Source organism: Asterias amurensis, chromosome 8, assembly GCF_032118995.1.
Source record: "Asterias amurensis chromosome 8, ASM3211899v1".
Lineage (NCBI taxonomy): Eukaryota > Metazoa > Echinodermata > Asteroidea > Forcipulatida > Asteriidae > Asterias > Asterias amurensis.
In genome coordinates, this window is record NC_092655.1 from 13,892,858 (window position 1) to 13,914,643 (window position 21,786).

Consider the following 21,786-nt stretch of genomic DNA (forward strand, 5'->3'; position numbering starts at 1 on the left):
TCATTGTGCGTAGTATACACGAAGGAGATGTACGTTTATTAAAGACACTGGACTCTATTGGGAATTGTCAAAGACTAGTCTTCACAGTTAATGTATCTCAACATATGCATAAAATAACAAACCTGTGAAAATTTGAGCTCAATCGGTCGTCGAATTTGCGAGATAATAATGAAAGAAAGAAAAAAACACCCTTGTCACACGAAGTTTTGTGCTTTTAGATGGTTGATTTCGAAACCCCAAATTCTAAATCTGAGGTCTAAAGCTGAGATATTGTTCAATGAGTTTCCATTGTTGAGTTTCTTATAATGAAATTCTTCTCACGAGTTTCCATTAAAATTCTCTTCTTGTGATTCCCTTCAATTAGTTCATACTAATGGAATTCTCTGTAGTTTTTGCTGACGAGTTTTCGCTTTTGAGTTTCAGCCAGTGAGTTTCAGATGATGAGTGTTTGTCATGAGTTCCAGCTGATGGGTTTCAGTCATGAGTTTTACTGATGAGTTTTCGCTCATGAGTTTCTGTCGTGAATTTCGGCTGATAAGTTTTTGTCACGAGTCTCAGGCGATGAGTGTCTGTCACGTGGGTTTCCTCTCAATGATTTCGGCACACGAATTTCCGTTCATGAGTTTTCGTACATGAGTTTCTTCTCTGAGAAAAAAAACGCCACTCATGGGTTCCCATTAAAGGGTCTCTCTCTACTCATTGAGTTTCCTCCACTCACCTCACTCAATGTGTGCTACAACTAATAAGATCTTATCAGAAAATAAAATTCACATGGCGACCTTTTACTTTGATCGTGTACACGAATTTAAGCCGATATAAGCTGGCGCTCATTTTGTTACGTTGGATGTAATCTCATTATTCACTTATAATTTGATGAAGCCGCACAAGCCACGGTTGAAGACCCAATCCCGGGTTCAAACGGTCAATCGATGCTTTAAATGAGAGAATATAACAGGGGTTGGTGGTTATTGAGTCTCAGTGGTGGGCAACACGGATCGATGGCCTTGTCACCAAGGCCAGCGACGAGAAGGACCTGGGGTCCGCGGCGTGGTAATACCCACACCATTTTATCGTGTTCCCGGCGTGTCAAAACGTCCTTTGCGCAAATTAATTATGTTATACCTTCTTTAGAAACTGTGTTGACACGAGGACAGGGACAACTAGCGTGTCTTCAAGCTGCATGAAGCTATAATATGATAGATGTTTGAAGGGGAGGGGGTTGCGCTCATATAGAGTTTATCTAAAAGTTAGGTCACATAATTTTTTTGTTATGACCTGACGTTTCGATCCTAGCAGAATCTTCTTGCTGGGATCGAAACGCCAGGCAATTAAAACTACTTTTTGCATTTATACCATCGGTCCTTCTGGTTGGAAAGTTGTTTGCAACAGCTAATTTTACTTTCTCGTTTTCTTTGAGTATATCATAACTAACATTATAGGGGATTTGAAGCACAACATGATGACGTATCTTGCAATATTTGTTTACTTATATTCCTTATCATTTATCATTTTCCGTAACATTCTTAAATATTTACGTAATTTTTATATCGTAATTTTATCATGTGGTTGTATGTTTACTTTTAACATGTTAGTTTGTTCGCAAGGCCCAAATGGAAACCAGTTTTTTAACTGATTTGGCTCACCCTGGGTAAATAAAGGAAATAAATAAATGTATATAGGAGTTGTGGTAACACCATGCGTGTATCTTCTCACTGATACATTATGTTACGTCACGGCAAAATGGCCGTCGACGATCAGTTTTTACAAAATGTCAATCTAAAAAAACTCCAGGGCAAGAATTGACCATAATTTCTGCTAATTCATTTCGGAACCGGAAACTGGTTGACAAACAAACAAAATGATTTTAACTCGGATTCTGCGTTACTATGCACCCATTTCCTGGCCATTTTGACACTGATTCTGGATCGCAGGCCTATTGGACCATTAATTTGTCAGTTGAGGTGGAGTTGACTAAGAAACTGGTTAACAAAATTGATTTTAACTCGGTTTATGGGAATTTTTTTCAGAGATCTGTGTCTAGTGACCCAGAAATGCGGCAGGCACCATGGTTCTCGGATCCGTCTCAATTCTGACCCTGAAGTTAGAGTATGTGGTCTAACAACCAATGGAAGCAATTTTCACAATTGAGAAAAAAAAATCAAAGTTCAAATCTTCAATGGTACTATAGGTTTTCTCGATCAATTTCGGCAAATGAGCAGCCAATTTAACCATCAAGCTATTCTATTTCGCGCGAAATCGAATGCTACTGAAAAGGGTCATTCGATTTCGTTTTATGATTAGTCAAATGTAATTTAACAAAGTAATCATTCAATTTAACAATTCATCAAAGCAGCACTCAAATTTGCAGATGCTTCTTGAGACGTGTGTGTCTCGAAAAAGAATGACGATACACTTAATTGAACATAGTGCTAAAGGGATTTGACTCGACTCCAAACGAAATTGAATGCCCGAATTCTGAATTTTGAAACGCAGTAACAACTGGAGAGGCAAAACAGCTTTAATTCGAGCGCGTGAAAATGAATTTGTCTGCTCGTTTGCCGAACTTGACCGAGAAAACCTACACAATAGCCAAATATATATCTAAACACACGCTGTGTGCCTAATTCCGTGCATGTATCACTAAAGTAATAAAATATGTCCCCAAAATATTCTCTTTATATCTGCCCTCGTACGTGTGAAATCCACTTGAATGGATCAACAACGCAAAATGGTTGGTCATCGAAGTTGAAGCAAAAACCATTGAACTATTTATTTTCCCTCTAGCTCCGCTGTACACTTTGAACGAGATTCACTGATACACTTTCTCTACCGCATTTCAAAGGCTCTGGACACTATTGGTAATTACTCAAAATTATTGTCAGCATAAAAACTTTACTTTGTAACAGGCGATGGGTATAGCTCTCGATAGTATAAAACATGGTGAGAAACGAGTCCCTGTGAATGTACGTAGTTTCTGAGAAATTGATTCTCACTCAAATGGTTAAAGGCAGTGGACTCTACTGGTAATTTTCAAAGACTAGCCTTCACAGTTGGTGTATCTCGACATAGGCATGAAGTAACAAACCTGTGAAAATGTGAGCTCAATCGCTCATCGAAGTGGCGAGATAATAATGAAAGAAAAATAACCCTTGTCACACGAAGTTGTGTGCTGATGCTTGATTTCGAGACCTCAAGTTCCAAATCTGAGGTCTCGAAATCAAATCGTCACCAATAAAGGTTGTATGCCAATAATAATTTTGAGTTATTAGCAATAGTGCCCACTGCCTTTAAATACTTCAGCTGAAGCCTTTTATTATGCTTCTGAAAGCACGCAAAGCAATGCAAGAAGGGTGTTTTATCTCATCTTTCTCTTGCAAATTCAATGACCAATATTGAGCACAAATTTTCATAAGGTTTGTTTTTTTACGCATACTTTGTTGGGGAGTGAGATCTTTGACAATTTCCAAACGTGTCCAGGGGTCGATTTCACAAAGAGTTTAAGACTAGTCCTAACTTAGGACTAGTCGATTTCACAGGGGTCGATTTCACAAAGAGTTAGGACTAGTCCTAACTTAGGACTAGTCCTATAAGAGATATCAAAAAGGTACAGCTAGTCCTAAGTTAGGACTAGTAACTCGTCCTAACTCGAGATAAGACTACACTTTTTGTGAAATCAACCCCTTGCCTTTAATCACAGTTGTGTGTGCACTGAAGTGAGTGAATCAGGAAGCAGGGGTAGGCCTGCCCATGGGTTGTAATGGGAACACTTTGGTGACGGATTAACTTTCCTCCATAAACGGATGTATCGTTAATCATCTTACAACCATACATGACAAACTGAATGAAAGGGATTGTGATGTTTTACGTATGAATGGGTTTGTAGCTTTGACACAAAAATATTAGTCTTTAGAACGCTTCAACAAACTGAGCGATTACAAATGGACAGTTTGCACAACATGTTTTTTTGTTTACCGTACTTCCGTGTTTTTTCAAAGAACTCGGTCAAAGTACTGAGTATTACAGTGATAAAACACATCGATGTTATATGATTTAAACATCTGTTAAATCGTTTGCAGTACCCGCTGCTAAAGCATATGATTTGAACTGCCTCTAGCTACCGGGTAGACTTGACTCAAGTCCCATCCCCAGAAAACTACTGCTTTGTGATTCTCTGCGTTCCAAAACCTGTTCCGCATTCGGGACCACATTTTGACGGCGAGCGCGCACTGTACTGTATGACACGAGGTTGTTTCATAGTAAGTTGAGGTAATAGCTAGGGACCTCTCACACGAGAATGGGACTTGAATAAAGTCTAGCTACCGGGCAATCTAGGTGGTCTAGTTGGTTAGACACTGCTCTAGAATTGCAAAGGTCGTGGTTTTGAATCCCACTCGAGTAATATGAACTGCCTCTGGCTGCCGGGCAACCTCGGTACTCAAGTTGGTAAGACACTGCTCTAGAATTGCAAGGGTCGTGGGTTCGATTCCCACCCAAGTAATATGAACTGCCTCTAGCTACCGGGCAATCTTGGTGGTCTAGTTGGTAAGACACTGCTCTAGAATTGCAAAGGTCGTGAGTTTGAATCCCACCCAAGTAATATGAACTGCCTCTGGCTGTACCGGGCAATCTCGGTGGTCTAGTTGGTAAGACACTGCTCTAGAGAGTTGCAAAGGTTTTGGGTTCGAATCCCACCCAAGTGATTTGTTCACAGAACCCGGGAAAGTACCGAGTATACAGTGCTAACACACATCGGTGTTAGGGTCAAAACCAAACTGAATGTTTTTTTCCCCGGTGCAAAGTTACCACAGTATAGGTTTTCTCGGTCAGTTTCGGAAAATTATCAGCCAATAAAACCACCACGCTGTTCTATTTCGCGGGAAATCGAATGCTACTCAAAAGGGTCATTCGATTTCGTTTTCATGATTAGTCCAATTTAATGTTGCGTCATTCGATTTAACAAAATAATCATTCGATTGAACAATTCATCAAAGCAGCATTCAAATTCGCAGACGCTTCTTCAGGCGTATGTCACGAAAAAAGAATGACGCTACGCTTAGTTGAACCTAATGCTAAAGGAATTTGACTCGACCAAATACGAAATTGAATGACCGAATTCAGAATTTGACAGGCAGTAACAACTGGAGATGTAAAACAGCTTTAATTCGAACGCATACAAATGAAATTGACTGCTCATTTGCCGAATTCGACCGAGAAAACCTATAGTAGTTGTTGAAAACATCGAGTGACAAAAGGACAATGTATACCAAATATAATGCCTACAGTTAGGTCCGGTTCCAATTTCAAAGATGTGCTTACGCTGAACAATTTTCTGCTTATAGCCTTGCAGGAAACCATGCAGTTGCTTACATGTGCTAAAACAGGCCTTTGAAATTTGGCCCTCTGGTTTTGTTTATTATCTATAACAGTGCCCTGTAAGTAAAATGTTTCATGTTATATATTTTTAGGGGTGTACTTTGCCACCTATGTTTTTAACTTACAGATTAGGAAACATTCTAGAAATAATTACTGCACTCAAGGTATAACGATGTTCAAAGCTCACTTCCCAAACTTTATTTGTACACAACTATACGGCGTACACGAACGGTATACGTTAAGAACTGAAAGTACGTCAGTAAACTTCGTGAAAATGAACTACTTTACAATTGGCGTCGTTGTGCCAGCGCTGTGTATGTTGAGAGAATATAGATCAATGGTTCCGCGAGCTTGCGATTAGAAGCCAAATTCGATATTTAAAAAAAAGTGGGTGCCGCACAGTGTGCAAGAGTAGTCTGCACATTTTGGCTGTGCTACTTACATTTTGACCGAAAATGGGGTCCGGTGTCCCATAGACTCTTGGACAAGTCGTTAAATCGTCCCCACGCGGGAACTGCTGGCTCCCCGATTTCGACTCCTCATTTGAAATTGGGGAGCCAGCAGTTCGTGCGAGAGCACTGATCTCGCGAGAGCACCGCTACAACTCGACTATCTTTACCGCGTGGGCCGATTTAACGTCTTGTTCACAAGTCTAGGTGTCCCAGGGAATTCTGTGCCCGCCAGAGATTCGGTGTCCCCCCCCCCCCCCATGGGAAATTAACGTGGGCTCATAGGAGTAGGATTCAAAAGAGGGCGGTATTACAGAAGAAGTTTGTACACGGTTAGAATCCCCTGCCACACCGGCAAAAATATGACTAAAAAAGGCTGTTCCATCAGTGTCGCAACTCTCTCGACAGCTCTGCGTCGTGCTTCTTACTTGAGTATGGTGGCCCTGAAGGGACATCGCACATCGCAATTATCTTTGCAATAGATGTCCCTACAGGGCCACCATACTTGAGAGAATAAACTGACATATTTTTAAGTGAGCCATCATTTAATCACAATTTTCTGACAGTTTTTGTTCTGGTTTTTCTATATAGGAATGCTCATCGCATTATTACCCACCGTCCTAGCGCAGCAGCCGATGTACATTGCAACGTTCAGTATGGCTGGCTACTCAGGAAATATAACCTTCACACCGTCAGACACGAACACTACCATCAGTGTGCTTATGACTCTACCCACCAGTGGTACCTTCAACTGGGCAATACACGAGCGACCCACCGTCTACGAACAGCGACCGGCATGTGGGGAGAAATTCACCGGTGACGTCTTCCAGGACCTCACGGCAGCGCACGGGATGCTGACGGGATCAACCGGTGTCCTTGACGAGGAGTTTACCAGCACCCAGCTGCAACTGACGGGTGTCAACAGCATCTCTGGGCGGTCGCTCGTCCTGCATGAGGAAGGGTCTTCAACGCTAGTCTGTGCTAATATTCTGGACTACGGCAGCGATGTGGTGACGGGGGTTGCACGGTTCATGTCGCCCTTCGCCGGGACCGTGACGTTCCGTCAGAGACAATACCCTTCCCAGGCAGACACTAGCATCCTAGTTGATTTATACAACGTGGTGGAAACCATGGAGACTCAAACATACCACTGGACCATCCATAGAGCTGTTTCCTACACGGCTGGTATGACCCTCAAAGACAGGTGCCAAAACACGGAGACGAGTGTCTTTGCAGACCTTACCGGTGACATCACGGTGACATCAACAGACGCAAGTCGGACAAAGTATCTCATCGACACAACGCTACTTTTAAATGATAACACAAACTCAATTATTGGGAAGAACTTGGTGTTTAAGGATTCCTCAGGTACTTTTATCGCCTGCTCACCGATTCAAAAACTACTCCCCAAAACCGTAAGTGCCACCATCAGCGTATCGGGTGTATATGGGAACTTAGAGTTCAACCAGCGCTCCCCGTACGACCCGACGAGTATATCAGTGAACTTGGCAAACCTCCAGGGTCTGGCAGGCGGTTACCACGTCCATGAGTACCCAACTACAAGTCGGGTCACCGCCGCTGATCTACCGGCTAGTAATGATAACGTCGGCGGGCATTTCAACCCCTTCGACGTGGTGGCCAGTAACTCACCAGCACCCGGTACCGGCACCAATGACCAGTACGAGGTTGGGGATATAAGCGGGAAGTTTGGAAAGCTTACCGGTCTGGACACGTACTCTGCTGAGTTTATCGACTGGAACCTGCCACTTTACGGGAAATACAGCATCATTGGACGCTCCATAGTCGTCCACAAAACAATCGCCAACGAGAGGTGGGTTTACGGGAATATCAACTACCCGACCGATGTCATAACAGTCCAAGCTGATTTTAGGTACGTCGTAGCCGGTAAGATTGTGTTTCGCCAGGACCCCAGTGACCCGTACTCGGACACCACAGTCTTCGTGGAGGTATCACACGCTGATGGAATGGACACCACAATTTACCACAACTTCCACGTGCATATGAAGCCCATCGCCAACGACCACGATTCGGAGGACGGTCGGTGCAGCAGCACGGCAGGGCATTTTAACCCTTTCGTAGACGCCAGCAAGACGAACTACGGTCAATGTGTACCCGATTTCCCACTGCGATGCGAGGTGGGAGATCTCTCACGGAAAGCCACAGCAATCAATATCCCAAGTGCTTCAACAGGTGTTAGCGGGAAATATTTTTTTACCGATCCCCTCCTTCCACTTAGCGGAGTATACTCCGTGTCAAACCGATCTGTTGTGATACATAAACCTGAAAGAGGTCCTCCTAGATACGCTTGCGCCGATCTACATTTGGTTCCTCCTGTTTCCATTGCAACAGGGTCCTGGACAGAGGGTCCGGTCACGGGCAAGATGACCCTCACCCAAGGGTCGGAGTTTGACCGGACCAAGCTCACCGTGGATGTAGCGGGACTCTCCCGGATGGCTAAAGGGTGGCATATCCACGTCCTGCCCATCAACCAAACCAACGTGGAAGGCCCATGCAGTGGTGCGTCCGTCCAGGGTCACTACAACCCCTTCGGCATAGTGGGCTCCCCAGTTACGGGTACGAACGATATGTACGAGGTTGGCGATCTCAGTGGTAAGTTTGGATCATTCGTTGGAGACGAGGTTGTTTCGGAAGTCTACATGGATTCGAACCTGGATCTGAGTGGGCTGCGCAGCGTGAACGGTAGATCGATGGTTATACATAGAGACGACGTCACTGGTTCCCGATGGGTCTGCACTGACATCGATCGTGTATTAACTGATGATGACTTCACGTTAGTGGCTCGTGCTTCATTCAGTGGTGATTCTATTTCTGGCGTCGTTATAATGGTAAGTCCCTTGTCAAAATGTTGAACAGGCTTTGACAAGTAGCTGAATAGATGTAGAAAGGGATTGTATACGTTTGGTAAAAGGAACCCATTGTTTGTTTCAATAGTTGTAGATAGGCTACCGTAAAAAAAGACTAACCTGTACAATTTTCATTTCAAAAGGCGGTCGAGATATGGCCGAAAATCTGTATTAGTGTCCCACACAGAGAGAGTAATCTGGAATAGCAGACTTTGGGACGCTAGGTGGCAGCAGACTTACCACTTAAAATTCATTGTCCTCGGTCATGTACGCACGCTCAGAACTACGTAAACAATGGAAACTTACCTGGTAAGTCTGCTGCCACCTAGCGTTCCAAGAAATTGGAATACACAATTTGATAAGCGTTGCTGCTCAGATTAATTTTTGGGGAATGAAATAGACACATTAATACTGTTTAAAGGTGTTGTACTTTATCTAGTAAGTTTGTATTGCTATTATCCACCATCTAGAGGTAAACGATGATGAAATAATGGAAACGCACGAAATTGGGCAATGAACATTATAAACAGTGAGCTCTCAAATGAAAGGCATCTACACTATTGGTAATTACTCAAACTAATTATTAATATAAAACTAACTTGGTAACGAGTAATGGGGGGGGGCTGTTGGTAGTATACAAATTCTGAGAAACAGCTCCCACTTTTCGAGAAAGTCGTTATTTTCAACGAATTTGATTTCGAGACCTCAGAATTAGATTTTGAGTTCCCAAAATTAAGCATCTTTGTGTGAAAAGGGTGTTTTTTCTTCCATTATTATCGCTCAACTTCGACGACCAACTGAGTTCAAATTTTCACAGGTGTTTTATTTTATGCATAATTATGTTGAGACACAACAAGTGAGAAGACTGGTCTATGACAACTACCAAAGGTGTACAGTGTCTTTTAACATAATTTCCCTATTATTTGTCTGTACGACTTTCAGATAAGTGTTTTATTTAAAATGTCATGGGACTTCCAACTTTTACTGACCGTGATTTTTATGACTAATTTTCAGAGACAAACCCGGTACGCATCTGGCTATGTCGGTGACACAACACTAGAAGTCGATCTTTCTGCAGCCGAGGTAAGCCTTCGTCTTGGAATAAAGGTCCACAAATAAAATTAAAACAAATTATCGTCTGAAACTATTCATTTCATGAGTCTCCTCCCCCCCCACTCCTTTGAGAGGTGTTCCTTGCCCTCAACACTCTACTCCATCGAGTCTTGACCCAAGACGTCAGTGATTGATAGTTGAGGGTGTACTGCTGTTACGGTTTACAAACGAACACAATACACTATCCACTATCGATCATCGACGTCTTGGGCCAAGGCTACGCTTGACCCCGCTCCACAGGTCAGGAGAAAGTAGTGGCAAACAATGGGTTAGCTTTCCCTGGGTCGACCCCGGTGTGTGGCGGTTTTTTTTTCCAGGAAGAGTGTGTGCAGATAATTACCCACGTTCGTCCTGGTAAAAAAAAACGCCACGCACCGGGGTCGACCCAGCCCCCGATTTCACGAAACTCATCGCAGGTAGCGACGCATCGTAGGGTTTCCGATGCGTCGCAGACCTATAAGACACTTCGCGGCTGCGACGAGTTCGCAACTTACGACGTGTAACCGGTCGCAACTTGCACTTGCGGCGCGTCGTAGCGCTTCGTAAAATCGGGGGCTGGGGAGCTAAACGAATGCACCCATTGTACAATGTTCAGCGTGTAAACACGTTGTCCTTAATATTGGTTGTAACAACCGAATGTAGCTGGTGCGTTTTGGGGGGTTGGTAGTTAACTCGAATATGACTTCATTTCGGAGGGAAACATTTCACAGAAGAAAGTGGTAGATTTTACTAAGCGATGATTTTCGCTTAAGCAACATTTTGTGCTTAAGCAGCTCTATGAAATTGGGCCCTAGAGGACAGAATACTGAGCGCTTTGATACGCCATGTGTGTGATAAAGCGATGTAAGAACCTGATATTATAACCGACAACAGAAAGCAAAACGGAATACGACGAGCAAACCATGTACGAGCCTTCCATCCCAAACTATAAATCCAAATGCACATAACATGATTATTGTACACACACAGGATGTAAATCCACATCGATGTAAACAGCAACTCAGCTGTCATTTATTCACATCGCGATCTAATCAAACGCACAAATCCACATCGATAACCACCGAGCAGATCGATCCCAAATTTCACCCTTGATTGCTGCTGGGCGAGCGCGGTGAAGTGTCGAGAGCCCCGTACACTGGTTGCCAATGGTATTCTTAAAGGCACTGTACACTATTAGTAATTACTCAATAATAGCATAAAAACTTACTTGGTTAAGAGATTAACATTGTGAGGTAATGTCTCACTTAAAGACAGTGGACACTATTGGTAATTGTCAAAGACTAGCCTTCACAGTTGGTGTATCTCAACATATGCATAAAATAACAAACCTGTGAAAATTTGAGCTCAATCGGTCATCGAACTTGCGAGATAATAATGAAAGTAAAAAACACCCTTGTCACACGAAGTTGTGTGCGTTTAGATGGTTGATTTCGAGACCTCAAGTTCTAAACTTAAGGTCTCGAAATCAAATTCGTGGAAAATTACTTCTTGCTCGAAAACTATGGCACTTCAGAGGGAGCCGTTTCTCACAATGTTTTATACCATAAACCTCTCCCCATTACTCGTCCCCAAGAAAGGTTTTATGCCAATAAATATTTTGAGTAATTACCAATAGTGTGCACTGCCTTTAAATAATAAAATACCCTTTATTTAAGTATGTTATTATGTCAATGAAAGCACACACATTTTGTGCGACAAAGGTGTTTTTACTTTCATTGTTCTCTTGCAGTTTCGATAATTAACTGGGCCCAAATTTTCACATGTTTGTTGCTTTATGCATCTGTTGGGATCAACACAGTGTACACCTTTGGTAATAGTCAAAGACCAGTGTTCTTACTTGGTGTACCCCAACATTTGTGCAAACAATTACAGGCCTGTAAAAATTGGACTCAATTGGTCATCGAAGTTGTAAGAGAACACGAAATGTGTGTGCTTTTAGATGCATAATAAAAGGCTTCAACATTTGATTGAGAAATTATCCCTTTTTAAAGACGATGGACACTATTGGTAATCGTCAAAGACCAGTCTCCTCACTTGGTGTATCTCAACATATGCATAAAATAACAAACCTGTGAAAATTTGAGCTCAATTGGTTGTCGAAGTTGCGAGATAATAATGAAAGAAAAACACCCATGTCACACGAAGTTGTGTGCTTACAGATGCTTGATTTCAAAACCTCTAATTCTAAATCTGAGGTTTCGAAATCAAAGTCATGGAAAATTACTTCTTTCTCGAAAACTTCGTCACTTCACAGGGAGCCGTTTCTCACAATGTTTTATACTATCAACCTCTCCCCATCACTCGGTACCATGTAAGGTTTTATGCTGATAAACATTTTAAGTAATTACCAATAGTGTCCGGTGCCTTTAATAACATCTTCTTTGGGGATCAACAAATCATTTATGCCCTCTCGGTTACCAGTATTCTGATAAAACCTGTTCCCTTTTTTCCCATTTCCATTTATTTAGGATATTGAATATGATCTTGTGATCCACCACGGAGAAACACGTACGAGTAGGGAAATCTACAACCCCTACAAAATTATGGATCAAGCGGTAAGAAGAAGAAAGAAAACGAGTAAAATATATTCCATTTGAGATGGCATTTATGTAACCTTATCGTTGGGGGCAATTCCTCGGTTGATTGGTTCACCTGGATGAATTGATCCTTATCTGAGAAAGAGAAAGAAAATAGTTTTTTTATAGTGAAAAAAAAACACAATCCAAATTTTGTCCTTGGCTCATATATTATGGTAAGATAGTGATTGGGTATCGAGTAATAATTGTGTACAATGCAGTATTCAGGGATTAGATTTTTCAGACTTTTGGCTGAATTCAGACTTTTTATGTCGGCCTGGTGAAGAAAATCAGACAATATTTGTTTCCACAAATAAAGAAATCCTGCTAATTGGTCTACTTCTCTAGTGCTTTGAATACTGTTTTCAAAAAGCTCCTTGGAATCTACAACCCCAGGGGTTACCAAATGGTAGAAATGCCATCATTTCAACATACCTTTGAATTCGTATCCAAGTTTCAGACTTTTTCGTTAGTAATGACTCTCACCCCTGAGAATTATGAGAACATATATATATATGTTTGTTTTGTTTCTGTTTTACTTTGATCGCTTTCTGTTTTCCCTAAATCGCTGTGAATCAATACATTCTGTGCTTTCACGAGTCATGCGGGGATGGGGGGGGGGGCTAGGAGGAGGGGGTCATGGTAGGGAATCGAACCCATTTCCTATAGTTAATAGAGCAGGCCAAAGTAGCCTTTTCCGACCCACAGGGCTTTACAACCAAAGCCAATGGTTGAAGCGTGAGACAGTTGAACAAGCTGTATGAAGTTTCTCAACCAATGAAACTGTTCCTAAGTTCTTTGTGTTGATATTATAAGGATGGCCAGTACAAAACCTGAAAGATGTTTGAGTAAAAGTTAATAATAAGCCAGTAATTAACTCATTAGTGATATTGTAGGATCAGCTTCACCTAGGGTTGGGGTGGGTCGGGGGGTAAATTAATATAGTAATGTATGTGGGGAAATATTGACGAATACCAGCCGGGAAATATTAAGTTTTACCCTTGTCTTTTCTCATGATCAGTGTTCTATCAGTCGATTGGGGCTGTGCGCCGTGGGTGATTTGACCTCGAAACACGGCACCGCCATCACTAACAATCGCGCTCTCCACACCGACACCAACCTCCCACTGTTCGGACTAAACTCAGGTAGGACTCCCATCAGTTGCCATAGAAACAGCTTCCTCCATAAGCTATAAGTTACGATGAAATGAAATGAATGTTAAAGACCTACTTGGACGAAAACGGCAACAAGTCAGGTTGTTATAATGGTGTCTTGTCTCGCCTTCCACCTCATAGGACCCTGGTTCGAATCCAACCGTGTGGGCTCTATGTGGAATGGGTTGTCGGCTCCCTGCTTGACTGCGTTGGATTTTCCTAGAATAATTCTCTGTGGTTTTCCTCCCACATCTAAAAATGTGTTCATCGTTTGGCTCTAATAAGAGAGGTTGAGAATATATATCCAAATCCCAATCCAAAGTGCTCGTTGCAATAAGGAAATTGAGCTCACTTGAGATTAAAGGAACACGTTGCCTTGGATCGGTCGAGTTGGTCTTTGAAAAGCGTTTGGAACCGTTTGTTATAAAATGCATATGATATAGAAAGATATTTTAAAAGTAGAACATATTGATCCACACAAGTATCACTCGAAATTGCGTGGTTTTACTTTTACCTCGTCGACTAACACGGTCGGCCATTTATGGGAGTTAAATTTGTGACTCCCATAAATGGCCGACCGTGTTAGTCGACAAGGTAAAACGAAAACCACGCAAGTTCGAGTGATACTTGTGCGGATCATTATATTCTACTTTTAAAAATATCTTTCTAATCATAATATATGCATTTTATAACAAACGGTTACAAATACTTTTCAAAGACCAACTCGACCGATCCAAGGCAACGTTTCCTTTAAGTCATGTGTGGGAGCTCCGTTTTGTGCAGCTGCTTGTGTTGTATGGATGTATAACTAAGCAACACCCCGCAAAATGACGTCAAGTTCATTTTGACGCAAGCCGTCAACAGCAGAAGTGTTTCTAGTTTTTTAAACACCTTGAAGTTGGGGCCTAATTTTTTGATCGAGAATAACGAAAAATTCAAAAATATATAAAATTGAATATTTAAGTGACATTTTAAACGATAAACAAACACATTCGAAACAAGTTTAAAGACCCTATAAACTTTGTTGGTATTAATTACTTAAAATATTTGTTAGCATAACAACTTTAATGCTAAATGTACATATCAAAATTACATTCAATTGATAAACACATACAAAAAAAAACAAGTGTAAAGTTAACAGCATTCCCGTTAATTTGTTTCCGCTCAAGGAGCTGTTAAAGACAGTGGACACTATTGGTAATTGTCAAAGACGAGTCTTCACAGTTGGTGTATCTCAACATATGCATAAAATAACAAACCTGTGAAAATTTGAGCCCAATCGCTCGTCGAAATTGCGAGATAATAATGGAAGAAAAAACACCTTGTCACACGAAGTTGTGTGCTTTCTGATGCTTGTTTTCGAGACCTCAAGTTCTAAACCTGAGGTCTCGAAATCAAATTCGTTGAAAGTTACTTCTTTCTCGAATACTATGGCACTTCAGAGGGAGCCGTTTCTCACAATGTTTATACCATCAACCTCTCCCCATTACTCGTCACCAAGAAAGGTTTTATGCCCAAAATTTATTTGAGTAATTATCAATAGTGTCCACTGCCTTTAATGTTCGCTTTCATGTTTCCAGATGGCATAATGTTCAAGCTTGTAACCTACATGTGTCTACACGACACATCTTCATAAACTATTGTAACCCCAGGCTGATTATTATTCATTATAAACACTCAATCCAGCGACCTACTTTTGCCCAAGGTTAAGTTAACACTTCGTCGAGCCCACATGCTTGAGTGGGGGTGTGCGGGGAGTGGGTGGGGAGGAGGTCGCGGGGTATGGACTCATCAGTCATCGGGCATGAATGACTTCATCCCCTCGATGGAACGTTGTCCCTAGTTGTCAACCTCGTTTGCATTGCAACTTGTAAAGCTAATTCAAAATGGCGAATCTAACTGAATGAGTTGTCAGAAACTAAAATCAAAACAGAGTTCATTAATTATTTATCAATACGTGGACTAAAATCTTGGTTCAAATTGGCTTAGCTTCCTAATTAAAAACGTCCTCTTTAAATGTGTCTTTTCTTTGACTTTCTAAAAACCATCCTAACTGTTACAGTTATTGGTCGCAATCTTGCGGCAGGACCTAAGACCGGCGGGAGCCAGACTAGCTCACTCATCGCCCCAGAACCAGCCTCGGGCAAAAAGATGACACACAACTTTCCTGCCAGAACAGATTATGATGCGTAAGTCAAAGTTCCTTTTCTTGTTTTATTTTGTAATTTTCATAGGGCTGAGGGGGGGGGGGTGGGGGGGGGCAGTGAATGTCAAATAAAAATTGAATGGTTTGCGGACGTTCTTCAAAGAGTAGAAACACTGGATTTGAACGAGCAATTTTCTTTATACGGTAGAGACAAAACAAATGATGCGAAAGGCTACCCTAAAGATTTGCGCAAACATTTGTTATTAAGCATTAAACATATTACTGCTTAGCAAAATTGGGTTACCAGCCTAAACACCACGTACTGACACTGAGCATAGAGCAAGGATTGTGACTGGTGCCCGGTAAAGGGAATGCTTAGCTAATAAATATGCCAAGCAAACCAAACACCCACTTTATGAATTTCGGTCAAGACAACATGGATGCCACATAGCATCAAATCACTGGCTTAAAGGCACTGGACACGTTTGGTAGTCTCTGGACACGTTTAGAAACGGCTCTCTGAGGTAATGTAGTTTTTGAGATAAAGGTAGTTTCTCGCTAAAATATTTGAATCTGAGAAAAACTTCAACCCTGATGCCTTTAATACTAACGCATCTGAAAGCACACACATTGTGCAACAAGGGTGTTTTTTCTTTATTATTCTATTGCAACTTCGACGACCAAATTGAGTAGAAAAAATCACAGATTTGTTATTTTATGCATATAATGTTGGGGTATAAACCAAGTGAAAATACTGGTCTTTGACCAAAATTACCAAAGGTGTCCAGCCGTCGATTTTACTAAACTCTTCCTAACTTTTAGGACTAATCTTAAGACTTAGGACGAGTTTTAACTTTAAAGTTCCGTAACCATAGACGTCTGGACACATTGAACCCATCCTAAGTTAGGACGAGTTATACTCGTCCTAACTTGAGATAGGATTAATCTTAGGACTTAGGACGAGTTTTAACTTAAAAGTTCCGTAACCATAAACGTTTGGACACATTGAACCCATCCTAAGTTAGGACGAGTTATACTCGTCCTAACTTGAGATAGGATTAATCTTAGGACTTAGGACGAGTTTTAACTTAAAAGTTCCGTAACCATAAACGTTTGGACACATTGAACCCATCCTAAGTTAGGACGAGTTATACTCGTCCTAACTCGAGATAGGATTAATCCTAGCATTTCGTGAATTCGGCTGCAGTGCCTTTAAAATTGCTGTGCCTTTAAAATTGCTGTGAGGAACGAGTCCGTGTGACAGACTAATTAATCGGAGCACCAGACCAGCCTCGAGCTTTGATTATTTTGACGCTGATGAAAAAGGAAGATTAAGATGTAAGGAAATGTCGGATGGTATATAAGAGATGGATATGGAGAGCAGGTGTGAGTGGAAAGTTGAAGGGTGTGAAGGATATAGATAAGAACTCAATTTCAAGGATTTCCTACAGGTGCACCTTAACATTAATTTGAAGAAAACTTCAAAAACTCTACCAAAAGAAAGGTTATACACTTTAATAGAAAACACTACCAACACATTAGTAGAAAAGCGAGCCAAAAAAAAAAACGAACAAACGATTAAGAAATTAAATTACACTCTTTTCTGTGTCAGTGTGGCCTTGAACATGTGCCCAAATGACCCAGAAATGGGTCAAACTGAGAAGGAATCTGAGCGTTACCATTCTCTGTGTCAGCCTGACCCCAAAATGAGTCAGGCTTCTGCACCCGGAATACGGGTCAAGAGTTTTTAGAGTGTTCGCAGCTGTCTAACTATTTATGAACATCATAATAAATATTATTATTATTGGTTGATTATAAACAATCGAACTTAATTACGTTTAAAACTACAGAGCATTAGAAATATATATATTCTATTTTAGAAATTACAGAAAAACATTAAGAAATATAAAATATTTATTTAAGTACAATTTCAGAACAAGAAATATTCAAAGAATAAAACAGCAAAACATTAAAACAGCAAAACACATTAAAACACACTAAAACATTAAAAGGTCAACGCAAAGTACCCAAACCCTTTAAAAGCAATGGACAATAATAAAACATTTTGTCAAAAATGCGGCAGTGAAAGAATCTAGAATTCGACTGACTTTTTTATTTTTTATTTAAAGGTATGAATTCCAATCCATCGTCGCTCGAGAAATTGCTAGCGGAAACACGTGGCAGGTTGTGACGTCAGAGGAGCCTAAGATGTCTACCGTGTTCCCAGACTGCAGCTCGGTTGGATTTTGGCTCATAGGTAAGCAACTCGTCCTTTGTTTACACTCAAGTTTATCTTCATCAGTTATAAGTTTGCGAATTTGATAAGGGAATCAATGTGTGGTGAAGAGGTTTTCAACTAGTGGTTTAATCCCAACGATAATTTTACCGAGACGAAGTCTAGGTAAATTATAAAGAACCAGGCCTCGGCGGGTTAAAAATAGATGCCCGATCGGGGGGGGGGGGGTTCATCGTCACTCCAATACTTTAAACACACGATTTTGAGCTGTACATAAGTAACCCCCCCCCCCCTCCTCCTCAGAAAAGTGTGAATACAGATTTACTTAAAGTTTCCACATGTGACTTGAAATTGAAGGTTGCAGTTAACGGCAACATTTCGGTGATGGTTTTGTTTGGTGTGACATATGGCAACTATGTGTGTTTTACTAAGGCTTCAGTTTTTAAAATCCCAAATTACTTTAGGCTTAAGACACACAAAGGTATTAGTCTTTTGCTATGTTAGTACTTCTTTTTTTATTTAGGCCCAAATGCTGAAGATTTAGCCACCGCTTTCACTGCCGCAGCAGAGACAGACAAACTGGATTCATATAGTTCAACCAAACTATGCTCGGCAGGTACGTACTATCATAGTCATAATTACATAATTGTCCCAAATAAAGGGATTGTTTTTTCTCATTTCATTGTGCTCAGTAAATAAAACTGAATTTGAAATCTTTGAATGATTTGATCTTTGTGCTCAGTGTTAACCTTATTCTGGTCAGTGGTAAGCATAATTTTATTATGCTTAGCAGCGTTCTGTGCTTAAGCAGATTCTGTGAAGTTGGACCAAGGAAAGCATGAAATTTCTTCTATGATAAAAACAGGATTATCAACCAAATATCCTTTTGTGCATATTGCTTCTATTATTACTGGTTATTCAGCTGTTGTTTGCTTATCCTGAAAATCACGTAGAGATTTAGTTGGTAATCCTGTTTTTATCGAGGCAAAAACAAAAGTCCATGCAAATTTGTGTGCTTAGCAGCTCTTTGAAATTGTGTCCAGATCACTTCTAGCGAATATTGGCCAAGATCCACTAATGTCATTACCTTCAGCCGAGGGTCTTTGGCTAGACTTTATCAATAATGTTCCCTTAACGCTAGTTTCCTGCACACGTTGTTTTGGTTCGTCTGCTACTGATTTAAGACAGGTTATATGATTTGCGTTTACGCCATCCCCACAGACTTAAAGGCAAAGTATACCTTTAAATTTTGGAACCGTTTGATTGTTTCAATCCTATGTTGTAGAATTATTAAAGGCAGTGGACACTATTGGTAATTGTCATAGACTAGCCTTCACAGTTGGTGTATCTCAACATGTTCATAAAATAACTAACCTGTGAAAACCATTGAGTTCAATCGGTCATCGAAGTTGCGAGATATTAATGAAAGAAAAAAACACCCTTGTCACACGAAGTTGCGTGCGTTTAGATGCTTGATTTCGAGACCTCTAATTCTAAATCTGAGGTCTCGAAATCAAATTCGTGGAAAATTACTTCTTTGTCAAAAACATGGCACTTCAGAGGGAGCCGTTTCTCACAATGTTTTATACTATCAACCTCTACCCATTACTCGTCACCAAGAAAGGTTTTATGCTAATAATTATTTTGAGTAATTACCAAATAGTGTCCACTGCCTTTAAACAATAAAACCCTATGTGAAGCTTCAATTCAAAAGTGATTGCGTTTTTGAAAATCCGGAACGAATAAATTATGTCCACGCAGGAAGAATTATCCAAACTGAGAAACGTTTCTGGCAGTAATGGTTCTCAGATTCAAATTTGGTGTCTTTTCACATAACCAAGTTACTTCGAAGTGAAACATTTCTCAAAATGCTTTATACCACCGAAAGCTTCTTGGCTTCTAACCAAAAGGTTCTTTTGCCATTAATTCAAGAGCACTGTGATTACCAAACGTATACATTCCCATAAACGACATTGGTAATAAATATATAAAAACTTTAGGGTGGTAAAGGCTGACTTTTTGAAAACATATTACAATGACATTACTACACATTAAATGCAGTGGACACTATTGGTAAATTGCAAAGACTAACCTTTACTGATGGTGTTTCTCAACATATGCATAAAATAACAAACCTGTGAAAATTTGAGCTCAATCGGTCATCAAAAATGAGAGATAATAGTGAAAGAAAATAACTCTTGTCACACGAAGTTGTGTGCGTTAATTATAGACGGTTGATTTCGAGACCTCAAGTTCTAAATCTGAGGTCTCGAAATCAATTTCGTGGAAAATTACTTCTTTCTCGAAAACTATGGCACTTCAGAGGGAGCCGTTTCTCACAATGTGTTATACCATCAACCTCTCCCCATTACTCGTCACCAAGAAGGTTTTATGCCAATAATTATTTTGAGTAATTACCAATAGTGTCCACTTCCTTTAAGGTTTATTGTAAGTTTGTTTTTGAAAAACTTGTGAAATATTGGGCAGCGACAAGTGCATTTGAAAGTAGTTGAAGGTTACTTGTAACTTTCTTATCGCCGCCTGCACAAAATATGAAAGAGTGAAATAAGTTGAAGCTGATGTTATTAATGTTGTCAAATGTGGTTGAAATTATTGAAAAATTTCGCGCACCTTGGTTGATAGTACTTTGCTTCCACGGACTACAGAAAAAAAACACAGTTAAAGGGGGTCCTTTCTCTGCCCATACACAGTCCTATTAAACTCCAGGGATGAGTGTGGGCCGGTGGTAATCAATGAGTCACCAACGGCACGTGAGGGAGGGGCTCAATGGGGCTATGATCCCCTTTTCTGAAAAGTTCACCGTCACCTTTAAAGCAGCATTGTCTTCATTTTGTCTTCACTTCACAATTGTCTCAATAATTGCTCACTTAAAGGCACTGGACACCTTTGTAATTATTCAAAGTAATTGTGCATAAACTTACCTGGTATAAGGAGAAATGGAGAGCACGCATAGTATAAAACATTGTGAGAAACGGCTCCCTCTGAAGTAACGTAGTTTTTGAGAAAGAAGCAATTTCTCATTTAAATGTTAAAATAATTCATGCATGAAGCCTTATAATTGACATCTAAAGAAAGCACACAAAAACATAATTCGTGCAACAAGGGTTTTTTTCTGTCATTATTCCCTAGCAACTTCGATTACCAATTGAGCCTAAATTTCCACAGGTTTGTTATTTTCTGCATATGTTGGGATATACACCAAATGAGAATACTGGTCTTTGACATTTACCAATCGTGTACAGTGCCCTTTTAGAGGATTTTGTCCCCACATCCGGTAATATAAAATAGACTGAATGAAGCTTCCACGAAACACGACGCACTGGGAACAAAAACAACTGTCACAACAACACTAACTTAAAGGAACATTACAGAATTGGTTTTTGCTAACAAAACAGTTGCTTAGCACTTCATGTAATCCACCATATACATAAACTGACAAACCTGCAGAAGTTTGATATCGATCGGCCATCTGGATCATGAGAGAATAGTGAAAAACCGACTACAAATTTTGCATTGCATCGATGCCAAAATATAAATGACGCTCACTGAGCGATAAACTCCAAACGCGAAGTTAGATTATTTATTTCTCATCAAATATGACATTTCAAACAGAAATATTTCAAGGGATGTTTTCTACTATCATCATCATTAGACCGTGTAAGTTTTATGTAAATATGTGATCTTCACGATTTTTGTTTATTACCAACTCTGTAACGTTCCTTTAACACTGTTCCATACAATACCACAAAGTACCTGTATTTGCCTGAAAGGAACTCAGATCTCATGACTCAGACTGTTCGTGTCGCATAAGACCCTCTGCAGAAAATAAAGAC

General features: G+C 40.5%; 1 protein-coding gene across 1 annotated transcript in view; it reads left to right on the forward strand.

Moving 5' to 3' along the window:
- LOC139940899 (uncharacterized) overlaps window positions 1-21,786 on the forward strand; it is a 44,199-nt gene that overhangs the window by 18,030 nt on the left and 4,383 nt on the right. The window contains exons 2-8 of the mRNA XM_071937283.1: window positions 6,414-8,689; window positions 9,722-9,790; window positions 12,289-12,375; window positions 13,418-13,541; window positions 15,613-15,739; window positions 17,826-17,953; window positions 18,456-18,548. Coding sequence (XP_071793384.1) covers window positions 6,414-8,689; window positions 9,722-9,790; window positions 12,289-12,375; window positions 13,418-13,541; window positions 15,613-15,739; window positions 17,826-17,953; window positions 18,456-18,548 — 2,904 coding nt within the window. The remainder of the gene's footprint in view (window positions 1-6,413; window positions 8,690-9,721; window positions 9,791-12,288; window positions 12,376-13,417; window positions 13,542-15,612; window positions 15,740-17,825; window positions 17,954-18,455; window positions 18,549-21,786) is intronic.